General features: G+C 26.8%; 5 protein-coding genes across 7 annotated transcripts; 3 read left to right on the plus strand and 2 right to left on the minus strand.

Annotated features, from left to right (window-relative positions):
* The first annotated feature begins 625 nt into the window (after nt 1–625).
* On the plus strand, nt 626–1,198 carry LOC122516156 (40S ribosomal protein S28). The gene has a single exon (XM_043633739.1). The coding sequence runs from the start codon at nt 779–781 to the stop codon at nt 974–976; it is 198 nt and encodes a 65-aa protein (XP_043489674.1). The 5' UTR covers nt 626–778; the 3' UTR covers nt 977–1,198.
* Nucleotides 1,199–1,436: 238 nt separating this feature from the next.
* Nucleotides 1,437–2,896, minus strand: LOC122516557 (MRG/MORF4L-binding protein). The gene is made up of 4 exons (XM_043634467.1): nt 2,708–2,896; nt 2,382–2,503; nt 1,903–2,266; nt 1,437–1,813 (listed from the first exon to the last, which is right to left on the minus strand). Exons 1-4 carry the CDS (start codon nt 2,808–2,810, stop codon nt 1,659–1,661), a joined length of 744 nt encoding a protein of 247 aa, XP_043490402.1. The 5' UTR covers nt 2,811–2,896; the 3' UTR covers nt 1,437–1,658.
* A 254-nt stretch (nt 2,897–3,150) lies between these two features.
* Nucleotides 3,151–4,258, plus strand: LOC122516558 (coiled-coil domain-containing protein 115-like). The gene is made up of 2 exons (XM_043634468.1): nt 3,151–3,239; nt 3,425–4,258. The coding sequence occupies exon 2, from the start codon at nt 3,606–3,608 to the stop codon at nt 4,098–4,100; it is 495 nt and encodes a 164-aa protein (XP_043490403.1). The 5' UTR covers nt 3,151–3,239; nt 3,425–3,605; the 3' UTR covers nt 4,101–4,258.
* A 337-nt stretch (nt 4,259–4,595) lies between these two features.
* On the minus strand, nt 4,596–6,262 carry LOC122516230 (alpha- and gamma-adaptin-binding protein p34-like). Its single transcript, XM_043633880.1, has 6 exons — nt 6,122–6,262; nt 5,846–6,015; nt 5,662–5,776; nt 5,433–5,591; nt 4,906–5,019; nt 4,596–4,820 (listed from the first exon to the last, which is right to left on the minus strand). The coding sequence occupies exons 1-6, from the start codon at nt 6,183–6,185 to the stop codon at nt 4,648–4,650; spliced, it is 795 nt and encodes a 264-aa protein (XP_043489815.1). The 5' UTR covers nt 6,186–6,262; the 3' UTR covers nt 4,596–4,647.
* A 514-nt stretch (nt 6,263–6,776) lies between these two features.
* Nucleotides 6,777–11,297, plus strand: LOC122516491 (E3 ubiquitin-protein ligase MARCHF6). 3 transcript variants are annotated; one of them, XM_043634346.1, is made up of 7 exons: nt 6,777–6,840; nt 7,628–8,072; nt 8,175–8,511; nt 8,593–8,954; nt 9,068–9,724; nt 9,814–10,267; nt 10,374–11,297. In XM_043634346.1, the coding sequence occupies exons 2-7, from the start codon at nt 7,686–7,688 to the stop codon at nt 11,114–11,116; spliced, it is 2,940 nt and encodes a 979-aa protein (XP_043490281.1). In that variant the 5' UTR covers nt 6,777–6,840; nt 7,628–7,685; the 3' UTR covers nt 11,117–11,297. The 3 variants fall into 3 exon arrangements, with proteins under 3 accessions (XP_043490281.1, XP_043490282.1, XP_043490280.1); XM_043634347.1 differs by having other exon boundaries at nt 6,813–6,869; XM_043634345.1 differs by lacking the exon at nt 6,777–6,840 and adding an exon at nt 7,024–7,249.
* The last annotated feature ends 3,573 nt before the right edge of the window (nt 11,298–14,870 follow it).

The following is a 14,870-nucleotide window of genomic DNA, read 5'->3' on the forward strand; positions in this document are numbered from 1 at the left end:
TGTACAGGATAACTGATATAACCCATATAACTGATGATATAACTAAGTAAAAGGTAATTCTACGTGAAAAAATAAGTCGGAAATATAAAATAAAATTTTTTTATTCGTGACTTTTTGTTTTTGAAAAAAATAACTTTTAAATACTATTTAAATAATAGATATATATATATAATATAAGTAATAGTTTTGTTCCTGTAAATTTCATTATCTTGAAAAGTTACTTATTTTTAACAAAAAATAATAACACGCAATACAATTCAATTTTCAAAATATTAAAAATTAAAAATGAAATTATGTTGTTATAAAAAGGAAAATTACAAAAAATGTATAGATATTATAATTCAATGTAAAACCAAGAATATGTTAATAACACAAAATTATATAAATAAAAATAAAAATTAATTATTCTCAAATTTTAATAAAATTTTATATATAATTCTTTAGTTAAATTTTTAAATACTATATTATTTACATTTAAAAAATATAATAATATTTATTCTATGAAAAGATGTATTTTACTTAAATGCTATACAAAATAAATGCCAACGTTTCTTATAGACCAATCAGAACGCCGTAATACTTGTATGTTACTAATGGTTAGAATCGTTTCATAAGAATAAAGCGACAGGCTTTAAGCGGAAACTTCCATCTTAACTACACAATCAAACAGCTCTTCCTCTTTCTTGAAACGCTTTCAAGTTAATACACGAGGCACAAGCTGCTGTTAATATTTTCTAAAACATTTCCAAGTTAATCCATTAAGCACGTGGTATTAAACATGGATAAACCAGTCGTATTAGCCCGTGTAATTAAAGTATTGGGTCGTACTGGTTCACAAGGACAGTGTACGCAAGTAAAAGTTGAATTCTTGGGTGAACAAAATAGACAAATCATCAGAAATGTAAAAGGGCCGGTACGTGAAGGCGACCTCCTAACCTTGCTGGAATCTGAGAGAGAAGCAAGAAGACTACGATAAAGCATTCTATCTTTATACTATATTAAAAAGATTACCAAATATGAAGTCACATCATTCCAATACTCCTTTTGAAGTGGATTATTAATCTAACTGTCACTGGAAGAAATCTAATTGTAATAACTACTGGAAAGAAATAGATCAACAAGATGGATCGATCTAACTTTATGTTCAACTACATTCATACTATGAATTCTGTAATAAATCTTATCTGGTAATCATCAATATAAAGTGTTTTTATTTTTGTTTCTTATTTTTAATGTCTAGCATATAAGATTACTAAGTTACATAGTCAAAAAAAATATGTTATTACACATGACGATGTCTATAATATATTTTATTCTATAATAATATCAAAATGAGCTAATGTATTATTTTGATCAAAAGAATAATTGAAAAGAAAACAATTTTTCTTTTAGGGAAAAAATTCATTGCTCTTATAGTTAAAAAATAAATAACTATATAATTTACTAAATATAATAATGTATTTACAGTATAAAAATCAAAATTCTTTTACAAATATATACAAGTACATTCAAATTATACAAAACGATAGAAATAACATTTGTAAAAACTACTTATAACATAAGAAATCTTAATTTTTTTTAAAATAAAGAAGTATATTCATCTTCTCATAATCTTATATTCAAATGGTAATACTATTTCGTAAATAAAATATGTACTGTTATATCCTTCTACGTTTTAATGGTGGTGTATCACGTGGACTGGAAGAAGCTTTGGATGAACTATCAACACTTTGTCTAGTTGGTCTCTTCGGACCTCTTTTTAAACTTTCACGACTTGAATCAGAATCCTTGCGTTCTTTTTTTACATTTGATGCTTAAAATAGAAAATAATATATACATGATAAAATCGAGAAAAATATTACAAAATTCAAATTTAAATCTTGAGAATAGTTCAAAAAATACCAATTTCTTCCATTTCATCCTTCCCTTTAGATCTGCCTTTAGAAAGTTTATGTTCCTTCCTTGAATCTTTCATATCTCTTAGTTTATCTTTTTTTAAATCCATTTCTTTGACATATTTCTTTATATCTTCCTTTTTCTTTTCAAGATCTTTGGATCCTTTAATATCGCGTAGCATAGTTTCTTTCTTAAATGACTCCCTTATATCTTTTTCTTTTTTTATTTCTTTATATTTATTATCTTTTTGTTCTTTGAATTTGCTTTCTTGTTCTTCCTTTTTCCTCAGTTTTAATGACCCTAAATATTCTGATTCAGGAAGTGAAAAATCCATTTCGTGACTGGGAAATGGCAAATCTTCCATATCATCCTATTTATATTAAAGGAAATTCAATGCAAAATTAATATCAATAAGTTAGAATTAAATATTCTAATATAACACACACACACATCTACAATATTATATATAAAATACTACAACTTACTAGAGCCATAAGATCATACATTGATTCTAAATGATCCCAAATTGCTTTCAATGAAACATTTTTATGAATAGCACCACGAAATTTTTCCCTTATACATATCATGTGAAAATATTTATTGATACCTACAAAATAAAAAGTATACAAATGAAGATATAGAATTGTTACCAGATTTTAATTTTACTGTAATATGATAAAAAGAAAAGATTCGCATGTAAATACAAATTATAAGATAACAATAATAAAACGGCTAAGGTTAAGACCATAGGCAAGTAAAATATAATCTTTAACGTAACGAACATAACCTCAATTTATTTATTTGTGCTTACCAACTGGTTTATGACCATTCATAGCGAAGAAAAGATTAATTTCATTTTCTACATTCCATTCTATATCTTCAGTAGATTCTGCAGATTTTTCTTTAACAGCCATTGTAAAAATAATCCAAATTAAGTTACTAATATTCACTTCTCAAATCCGCAATACACAATTCGAGACGCCATTGATTTTATTGTAATATTATGGGTAATACTAAAGAAAATCTATAGGTAATGAAATCATTGCTGAATACAAAGTGGTAATATTCATATTCCGTTGAATAAACTATTTTTATGATTTTTCAAGATTTATAGTGTTTTATATTTTTATAACATTTTAACAAACACGTGTTTCCATGATGCGCGTATAAATGATCAAAACTGATTGGCTATGAATTTATCAATGTGGCAATAATATGTCATAAGAACTTTTCTGTCTTAGCACGTGACAAAATTGTTTATAAAATATTCTAAACTATGTACGTGTAATAATTGGAAAACCATTATTTGTTTATCACACATTGTTTTATTATTGCGTTTCTTGGTATGTATTTAGTTTTTCATTTTTAATGATAAACATAAATGTATTTTTTCTTAGAGAAGAATTTCTGTGATTATTTCTTTGAAAAAAGCAACAATACTTGTTTTATTTCTTACTTACACTTTACTACAAATGTATTGTATCAGCAGAATTATATGATATTTTTTATATTTTATTTTGCATTTCAGGTAATGCTTATTTACTAAAAATGTTAACGTGTTCTACAGTTTTTATTAAATTAATATTATTAAGAATATTGTGTTAATTATATATATATATAAATATTTACATTGATAAAATATATTTAAAGATTATAAATGTTAAAAGAAATAATAAACATACATAGATAATCAATATACATTCGACAATATGGAGAAAAATATAGATGACATATGTAATGCCATTGATAAACTTTTTTTACGTAAATTGGAATTAATCGAGGAAAAGGTTTCTACTAATGTTCAAATGGAATTACTACTTCGTTCTGGACATATAGAATTAGCTAAGGCAAGATATATCAGTGGTAAAGAAAACGTTAGTATTCTACAGATTCCTGTTCATATGAAGAATATATCACCCCTATTTGAACTTGAGTCTAAGTTTACAGAACAATCTGATGGTAAAACACCTTGTTTCGACATTAGTCTAAGAAAAGAAAATGAATTCAAAGAAGATATTCAAAATCCTATAAAATGGTTTGGTGTGTTAGTTCCACGAAATTTAAGAACTGCTCAAAAATATTTCCAAGAGTCAGTGTACCTTGCTACAAAAGTAGCAAATATACATTGCGAATTAGATTCTATTGCAAATAAATTAAAAGCTTTGTATCTTTTGAAAAACGCATTTTCTAAACAAACAGAATAATGCTATTGAAAATAAGTGCTTACATTGTTTAATATGTTTTAATAATTATTTTATCAATATATAGACAATCTATTTTATATTTAATCTATATTAATAATGTAACCTTAAAAAAAAGTAAAAATATAATTATTTATTTAATTTGAATCACAAAAAATATGCATTTCAAATTTCACACTAATTAAAAGTTAACATCTATTAGGTATTCATTTTTTACATATCTTAATAGGTGTAATTACATTTATTTTTATAAGTATATATATAACGTATAATAATTAAAATTGTTATCTAAATTTAATTTCAAAGAGGCTATTGCCAAATTTTTCACAAAATACAAATAACGTAATTTATAATCCTTAATTACATCTTCATTACAAAATAAACAAGGCAACAGCAATAATCATTATTAATTTGGTGAATAGAAAATTGTACACTTTAAAATTTATTTTGTATCGTATTAAATTAATTATTTCTTTTGAATTTACATGTTTTTTTTAATTTTAAAATGCATATACTGATACTTATTATTAATTTATAAATTATATCTAATTCAGTCGTCTATTTCTGATGAATCTCCACCCATTGATTTCCAAAAAGCAGTGACTAATTGCTCTGCTGCTATCCGTCTTTCATTTGTAGGCAAAGAAGCTGCATGTTCTTTCATTGCCATTAATTGTACAAATAATTCACCAAAGTCTGCATCTTCACCACCCATAATGCCATCTATAAAATATTTATTCAATATTCTAATTTAATTATATTATAATTATATATATTATAAATAAATTAGAATAATTATAGATATTACCAAGAACACTTTCCACATTAATTTCCGATGGATTATGAGTGATTTGAATATTTTCTAATTTCTTTTCTACTTGATCTAAATTTGATTCTTTTTCATCAACATTAGAAGGTTTTCCTATAAGAATTATAAATACATTATTAAATTATAATCAATGTTAATAAATTCGCAACTGGCATTGTTTGGGCAAGATGTTTAGTTGGATAACGCATATGATAACTTAAAAAATAAAATATATTATTAAATTAAGAAATATTTAAATTTAACAAGATTAACAAGAAAATATAACAAAAATAAATATTTTCCAGTAAAACAAAATTAAGCAAACAAATGAACAATTAAAATTTAATATTCAATTGCATAGAACTTTTAATACCAACTTTTAATAACAGATTATAAAATGACGTTAAACTACGTCACTGGTATTCATTCAACTAAAGAACTTAAGATGACATAACATTATATTACCAGTTTCGAATTTGTTAATATGCATATTTTTATGAATACATATGTATCTACATACAATGTACCTTTTAATATAATATTTGGCCATGTATGCGCATATAAAGCTTCAATGATTCTTTCAATTCCATATGTATTATGTTCGAAGTCATATTCTAAATTTTCTATGGAATCTAATTGTTGCAGTTCAACCAATTCAAATTTTTTACTTATGCACCATGTAATTACTGTAATGCGTTACAAAAACAAATATTAAACTGTATCAATGAAATTAAAAGCAATTTTATGCACTCTTACTTTTATCTTTAACATCCATATTTGATATTACATTACATGTAAGTAATAGTACATCGGCTTCAGAAAGGGAAGAGATTAAGGATGACCATTGATCTAAATTTTTTTCTGCATTATCCTAAGAAAATCAGGTCATTTTGATAATTTTATAGATTCTATAAAGTGCCAGGAAAACTTAATGTCTTACAGCTTGTGGATCATGATACACAACCAATGCTTCTATTCCTTCTGTTGGTATGTTGATATGTGGATTTTCTGTTACGCATAATAATATCTGTGATGTATAATATTTATTGTTGATATCCCATAAATAGTATTCTATATCGCCTTGACTTGATTTATTTTTCCCTCCTATTTCTATATTAAATTAACGTTAGAAATAAAGTTATGCCGTATTAAAAAACAAAACAAAACATAAAAAGAACTAATAATATATAAATATATATACATACACATTACTTACTTTTAGCAATTTCAGTAGCTTTACTATACACTGTACTTATGATTAAAATACGTGGAAGATCCATCTTTTGCAATATATATATTATTTTACAAAAAAACTTATTTGAATAAGTCAAAATATTAGTAAATAATAATCTACTAGTTTCAGTATAAAATATACTTGGATACTCTTTATAAAATATTTTTTTAATAGTACAATGTTAATGTTTATTTATAAATCATTTAAACTTTTATTTATATCATAACATTTATAATATAGTTATATTAAACATTTGATTTATTTATTTATAAATTAATTCAATCATGATCTTGCATATAAAGACGGTATAGTATAAATATACACGAAATTCATTAAACTATTAATAGAATCAGAAAGCTTTCTTTATTTCCTACATACAAGTCAAAAATAACCCTAGTTAGAAATATGTTAAAAGTTGTACTTTAAAAATTGTTACTTTAAATTTTATTATTTATATATTATACTTGTTTTCAATTAATAGTACTTCATTTCTAAATAATATTTATCTAAATTTTAAATATAAATTATCTTTATTTTGTAAGCAGAAAGTTGTTTTGCTAGTTTTGATTTAACATATGTGACAATATATGCAATACCAAAAATATGTAATAGTAATCTACTAGACATTACAAATCACTTTGAGGGAACACTAGCGACACTAACGTCGAGAAGAATCTAAATATGTCGAACGCATCTAATGGGTATTGGCATTCTTGTTGATTAATTTGCAGTAATTATTATATCTAGTGCTCAATTGAATTGTTTCGTGTACTGATAGCTCAAATGAATTTTTTAACTTTTTTTATAAATCCGAAAATTATATCATACATATGATATTGTATAATTTTATATTGTGATATACATATACACACACACACATAATATAGATATATATCAACCGTCTTTTATATTTTGATTGTTTAAGAAAAGGAAATTACATGAAATATTGTATATAAATGCGAACAAAGTTCTTAATGATATAGTGACTTTGATGCTATTAAGATTGTGATCATGATTGGAAGAAAAGAAACCAACATATAGCAGCATAGACGTTTTTTTCAATATTTAGCATAATATTTTTGGATTTTTAGTATTTTTATCTACGTATACGTAAGTAGATCACGATATAATATTAATAACGTTACAATATAATACATTATATATTAAACGTTATTAATATATATTACATTATATATTAAAGTCAATGTTATTTAATACGTCTATGTAGCAGAGATTATTTTATAATAGATTTTATTATTTTTGTGAATGAGAGTATTTAGATTTGATCGCATACATTATATATTTCCTTCGTCATATAATCGTTGTTGATATATCGAAATTATTTTATTAATTACAGACAAACAATTTACAATTTTTTTATTTGTATTAATTCCATTTTTTATATTTTTTATTATTTATATATATAAACAATCACAAAAATTTATGATATACATGAAGTGTTTAATTTAAAATTATTTTTCTTTATAGTACTATTATACAACTCGTACCAGAATATTTATACAAGATCTAAGTTTCCAAACCAAACATGACGGAGGACATGTTAGGTACAGATATCTGTCGGGTTTGCCGGTCAGAAGGTTTCGCAGATAGACCTCTTTTCCATCCATGTATTTGCACTGGTAGTATTAAATGGATTCACCAAGAATGTTTAGTGCAGTGGATGCGATATTCTCGGAAAGAATATTGTGAACTTTGTGGATACCGTTTTTCATTTACACCCATATATAGTCCAGATATGCCACGACGCTTACCATTAAGAGATGTTGTTGGTGGTTTGTTTTCAAGTATTATCACAGCTGTTAAATACTGGCTACATTATACTTTGGTAGCTATAGCTTGGCTTGGAGTTGTTCCATTAACAGCTTGCCGAACATATAGAGCTCTCTTCAGTGGACCTTTTGATTTAGTTAGAGTAAGAAATATATGTTCTAATATATATAATCTATATTTAAAAAAATATCTTTTAATATTAATGTCATAATTTTAACAACTAATTCTTATATTTCAATTTTAGATAATGTCACTACCAATGGATATACTATCTACAGAAAACATATCATCAGATGTGTTTCATGGTTGCTTTGTAGTAACTTGTACATTATTTGCATTTATTGGTTTGGTATGGTTACGAGAACAAATCTTACATGCTGGTGGTCCAGATTGGTTAGAAAGAGATAATATTCAATTACCTCCAATTGATAATCCAGCACCAGCAGTAGCTGTAGTAGCAGCTCAACAAATCCAAGAACAACAGAATCCAAACCAACCAGAAGAAGCTCAAGATAATAATAATGTACCACCTTTTGTTGATGATCCACTTGTACCTCAGGAAGGCGAACCCAATCATGAAGGTAATTTAATTATTTTAGAATTTATATATGAATAAATAAATTTGAGAATAAATTTGTCAAGAATATTATGATTTCTTTTAGGCGTAGCAAATGTAGAAGCTAATATAGCACATCCTCTATATCATGAACTAGGGGATAATCCAATAAATGATGCAAGAATGGAAGAAATAGAAGGTTTAGGAAGAGACATAGAACCACCAATCCCTCATAGGGAAGAATTGAATGTTGACGCTGAACATCCTAATCCTGCAGTTGGTGACGGTTGGAGAGGTCAAGTACAAGGTCAAGCCCAAGGAGAAGCAGAGGAAGCCAATTGGAACCCTATGGACTGGGATAGACCAGCAGAAGAATTAACTTGGGAACGTCTGTTAGGATTGGATGGTTCACTTGTATTTTTAGAACATGTCTTCTGGGTTGTATCTTTAAATACACTATTTATTATGGTAAATTCTTTTGATATTCTATTATTTGCACAATATTTTATTAATGCTAAATTTAAGAATATTTATCGTCTTTATGGTTTTATTACTTTAATTAAAATTCTATATAATTCCAGGTATTTGCTTTCTGTCCATATCATATTGGGCATTTTGCTATAGCAGGATTAGGATTACAAGAACATGCTGCAGCTTCTCATTTTGAAGGTTTAGTAACTACATTGTGTGGTTATTGTGTCATTGGAGTGTGTTTAGTCGTTTGTCACACTCTTGCAGCTTTATTAGGTTTTCAACGATCTCAGAGAATTCTTGGACTCTGTTATGTTATAGTAAAAGTTTCTCTACTGTCGGTAGTTGAAATTGGTGTGCTTCCATTAGTTTGTGGCTGGTGGCTGGACATATGTTCATTAGCAATGTTTGACGCAACACTACGAGATAGGGAAGCGTCTTTCAGCCTTGCTCCTGGCACTTCTATGTTTATTCACTGGTTATTAGGAATGGTTTACATATATTATTTTGCATCGTTTATACTACTTTTACGAGAAGTTTTGCGACCTGGAGTACTTTGGTTTTTGAGAAATTTAAATGATCCTGACTTTTCTCCAATACAAGAAATGATACATCTTCCAATTTTGAGACATGTGCGAAGACTTGTTGCTTCTGCAATCATTTTTGGTACAGCTATTTTATTAATGTTGTGGTTACCAATAAAATTATTAAGATGGGCTTGGCCAGGATTTTTGCCATATACAGTCACTGTTCAAAGTGAAGCTCAGGTAAAATTAATCTTATCAAAAATACATCATATATATTAATCCATTTATGTTAATATTATTCAAATAAAATATTCCATATTTAAAATTAGGTGAGCGAGTTGTCCTTGGAACTACTTTTACTACAAGTCATCCTTCCTGCACTCTTGGAACAATCTCATACACGCACATGGTTAAAAGCCCTTATAAGAGGATGGTGTCGAGTTGTTGCATGGATGTTAGATCTTCAATCATATTTATTAGGCGATCAAGTAGAGGAACCAGGCCCAGCAGTTATCGAGGAACCACAACATCCGGATTTGGGAGCAGCTCATCAGGCACTAATGCAAAGAGAAAATCCAACTAGTTTCCAACCATATACTAGACCACGATGGTTTCCTGCTCGCTTGATTGGTCTTCTATGTTGTGTTTGCATTTCACTCGTTATAGCTAGTTTAATTGCTATGACTCTTCCCGCTTGGTTAGGAAGAAGAGTAATGGCATTATGGATGGTCGGAGCACCTGCGCCATCGCCACCTGTATTGCCACCTACATTAACTGGTTCTGGTAAACTTAGATTTATTTTTAAAACTATTATTTAATATAAAATAGTGTCACACACACACAAATATTTATATATGATTTTTGTTAAAAAAATATTCACTACTTCCAGATGGAGATGAAAGTATGACTGCTTTATTCGGAAGAGTACACGAAGTATATACAGTTGCCTGTGGAACGTATGTATGTTGGGCTGCAGTACGAGGTTTGGCATTAGCTTTTTCGTGGTTACCACGTGGTCGTAGGGCCATCCTTGATAAAGTAAAGCACTGGGTTATTTTGGGATTGAAAGCTTCAGTTGCATCTGTTTTGCTCGTTGGGGTTATTCCATTATTATTTGGTCTTCTTCTTGAATTAGTTGTTGTCGTTCCATTGCGGGTGCCTTTAGAACAAAATCCTGTTCTTTTTATATGGCAAGACTGGGCTTTGGGAGTTCTATATACTAAAATAGCAACCGCTCTTACTATGATGGGTCCTGATTGGAGAATACGTTTAGCAATTGAAAGAGCATATAATGAAGGAATAAGAGAAATGGATTTAAAATTTGTAATTACAGAATTAGCAGCCCCAGTTATATGTTGTTTTGGCCTTGCCCTTGCTGTTCCTTATGCTGTGGCTCATGGAATAGTGCCACTATTTGTTACCAATCTCCAAACACAAATACTTATTGCTAGACGTTTGTACCCTTTCCTACTCCTAGTAAGTTTGGTTTGTATAGTCATATACTTTCAAATACGTCAATTTAAAAAATTATATGAACATATTAAAAATGACAAGTATCTCGTGGGTCAGAGACTTGTAAATTATGAACACCGTAATAAACCACAATCCCAGCAATCACAAAGATCAAGCTAACGTCATCAATAAATATTCTTGTATTATTAGGGTGAAAGGAGTCTTAGGATTAGCTTCATGTACATTCTTTAACATGTTTAATTATGATGAATTATAAGTTAAGTAAACGATGCTTTAATTCTTATTATTATAATTTATTAATGTAAGCGATACTCAATAAATCAAAAAGATTGTTATCTAAGCGTATCGCTTTTGAGTTTGATTCATATATTACTAAATTTTATATCTTGAAATAAATTACACTGACAAATTGCTATTATACTATACGATGAATTTGAAACAATGTTTTATTTTGAATGTTGATTTGAAATAAGTGGATAAATGAAAATAAAATACAGTATAACATTTTTCATTTCTAAAATATATTAAATGATTTATCATGGTCTTTTTAGATTATAATAATAAATTTTAAAAGTTAAGTATAATTATAATTAAATTAGGTTATCGAATCAAACCTATTTTTAACTATTCCTTGTTTACCTGTATTTTGTGAGAAAATTAAATCAAAAGAGTAAAATATTTTCACAAAACATATATGTATAAGCTAATAAAATGAAGTATTATTATTACAAATTTATCTCTTTCACATCATATCTTTTTATAAATTTTAAAAATAATTATATTGTTATGAAACATTTCTTTATTTAAATAATTATCAGGATTTTAATTTAAATAGTATTAAATCGGAAATTTTGAAGAAATGTTGGATTATACAATAAATAAATAATTTTTTCTTATATATATAAAAATATACAGTAATCCCTCCATTTACGTGGATTATTTTAACATGCTTAATCTACCAGAGCTCATATATCACCACAACGTGTTATGCAAAAATAAATTCGAGGATTCTACAGAGCAATTTATTTCGTAATCGCGTAAACTGATTTTTCTACTCCGTTAAGAGCTAAATATATATTTGAGAATGTGGAATAAATCCTTATTTTAAATGACTTTTTTCATGGTTCCACTTATGCACTGTTTTTGTCGAACCAATTACCCATAAATGAAGGGATTACTATATATAATAATATGTAGTTACGCATACAGTTACTAACAATGAAATTCGCATTGTTTTGGTCAGAAGAGAAGAAAAGATTGATAGTGAAGACTGAGGGCATGTTAATATTTTACTCCCCTTATGGGGGATTTCCCAATTTCAAATTATGTCGATGCACGATCGATAGGGGAGATCTTCCTTGTTTACGTTAGCAATGCGAAACAACAACATTTGGCTGTTCGAGTGTTGTTGGCTAAGTGTTAAGAAAACAAAAATTATTGATCAATCATTTTTTATCTTCTCGATAAAATCTTTATCCTTTTTGATGATCGACGATTGCACCAACTTTTAAAAATTGGAATAAGGCCCTGTAGTAATTGTCACGAAAGAATAATAAGGACTAACGTCGTTGCGATAATGACTCATATTTATTTAGATTTAGAAATCAAGAATTAATAATAATAAACAAAACTTTACAAAAATATACGCATGTGTTCATAATTTTTTTTTTGATAAATTTATATTATCATAAATAAAATTAGAACGTCAGACCATATTCGGAATATGTTTAATTATTTATTGATGCTTGTGATTTTTATATTTCTGCAATCTTAACGATCTCTAAATTTGTTTATAAGTTTATTTATATTGTTATATGCAATTTTTAAATGTAATTTTGAACGAGTTTTACTATCTAAAAATAAGAGAAAGATCATTATTTTTCCAAAATAAATATACTTACTTATTTTTTTTCTTTTTATCTTCTTTTAGTATAAGAAAACAATTTTTTTAAAATAATGTTTAAATAATTCAAACGTCCAAATATAAATTTTAAAACAAAAAATACATGATTCAAATTAAATTCATGATCACCGTCTAAATTAAAATATTAGATTTCATTGATCAGATTGAAAATTCAATGGAATTCAACTTCTTCGTAAAAAGAATAGAAAAAATTAATTAAAAAACAAAAAGAAAAAGAATTTGCATTCTTCATTTATTTATTTAAAAACAAAAAAAATCACTTCTATCATAAAATTATTGCTAAACATGAATTAACTCTTTTATTTGCATTGTCGTACAGTTTTCAATAAATTAAACGATTTCTTTTGGATATCATAACATTTGAGATTCTCTTGTTTAAAAAAAAACAGAGTACGTCTTTTGTTGTGTATATATATATATAATAATATCAGGACAATTTCATGATTACTTCGTACTTCATATCATCATTTTGTTGTCAAACATGATTATAATCCGTCATTAACTGTTTTCTTCACCGAGGAACATAAGCGTCAAAATTTATATATATATTTTTGTTGTGTATAAACAGGTTTGTCTATTAGTTTGTGTATTGTGTAGCACGTGCTGCGTGTATATATTTTCATTATATTTATATATATCAGTTTCTCACAAAGTGTATGTGTGTGTGTTGTGGTTCATAATCCTATGGTGGTCGCGCAACTAAATTTGAGTTTCAGAAATTTGAGCAAAATTAAACAATTTTTGGACGCGCAACGACCGAAAATAATTTAAAAACCAATTTAGTAACGTATACTACAAGTATAAAATTATCTGTGAATTTAGATCACCAATTAGAAAGTGTTGATAAATCCTAATATACAAAATAAAAATAAAAAATGTAATTCACATACTTGTGCGTAATGTTTAATCGATTACACTTTTGTTATATGTGTATGCGCGCGCGCGTGCGTGTATGTATGTATGTATGCACGTATGTATTCGCTTTCATGCTGTTGTTAAATGTACAAAATATTGTTTAAAGCTGCGATTTATTCTATATGAATATAAATTGCTTCATCATCATTATGGTAGATAATTAACGCACATAAAAATACTTAGAAAAGTTTTCATTCGTTTAAAATGAGAGAAAAGATAGCAGTAAGAGAATCTTTTCTATCCGTTAATTAATACACAGGCCACACAAGAATGATTTAGAAAATCATTTATAATCGTTAATATCACTTGCAATTAACGATTTTGGTTATTACTGATATTCAATGATTAAAATATTTTGTTTAGTTTATTTCCAAGAAACGTTATCTCTTTATTAAGACGTGTTTTCTTATTTGAAAACGATCGGAATTTATATTTACGCATTAATACGTATTAATTAACAAATTTTTTAGATATTTGGAAAAAGAATAAATATAATTTCGTTTTTTTCTTCAACGTAATATGTGCATATATTACGTAAACATCTCATATTGTGTACTACTATTTGTATTTAAATCTATAAAAATATATTAGAAGAAATTTGTATCGACGAAAAGCCATATTTCAGTTTCTGTTTTTTTTATTTTTATACTTTTTTAACTTATATAAATTAATTGTTCATCGTTTAAATAATAATAATGAAAGCATATTAAACAAAAGTAATCGTTAGAAAACTAAAATTTTAAAAAAACTTATTCGCTCGTGACGAGTTCTTGCGCAAGAACAATTTTTTATAATTATAAAAAAAATAATGTTTCTGCACTATTTGTTTTATTTTTTGGAGAAGAATTTTTCATTGATTTATCGAACTCATGTAGAGTACATAAAAACATTTTACAAATCGTATTTAAATAACAACCAATGGAACACGATTTAAGATTGTAGAAAATTTTTTCGTTTGTTCTTTGTATTTTTGTTTAAATAATAAGCGCGTTTTCGGTATTATATATATATTTTGCAATTAGATAAGATATTTAATAGTGTATCTAAAAGAAGTGTTACTTTTTATAAATTTAA

The sequence above is a fragment of the Polistes fuscatus genome, unplaced genomic scaffold, assembly GCF_010416935.1.
Source record: "Polistes fuscatus isolate 324 unplaced genomic scaffold, CU_Pfus_HIC Scaffold2, whole genome shotgun sequence".
Classification (NCBI taxonomy): Eukaryota; Metazoa; Arthropoda; class Insecta; order Hymenoptera; family Vespidae; genus Polistes; species Polistes fuscatus.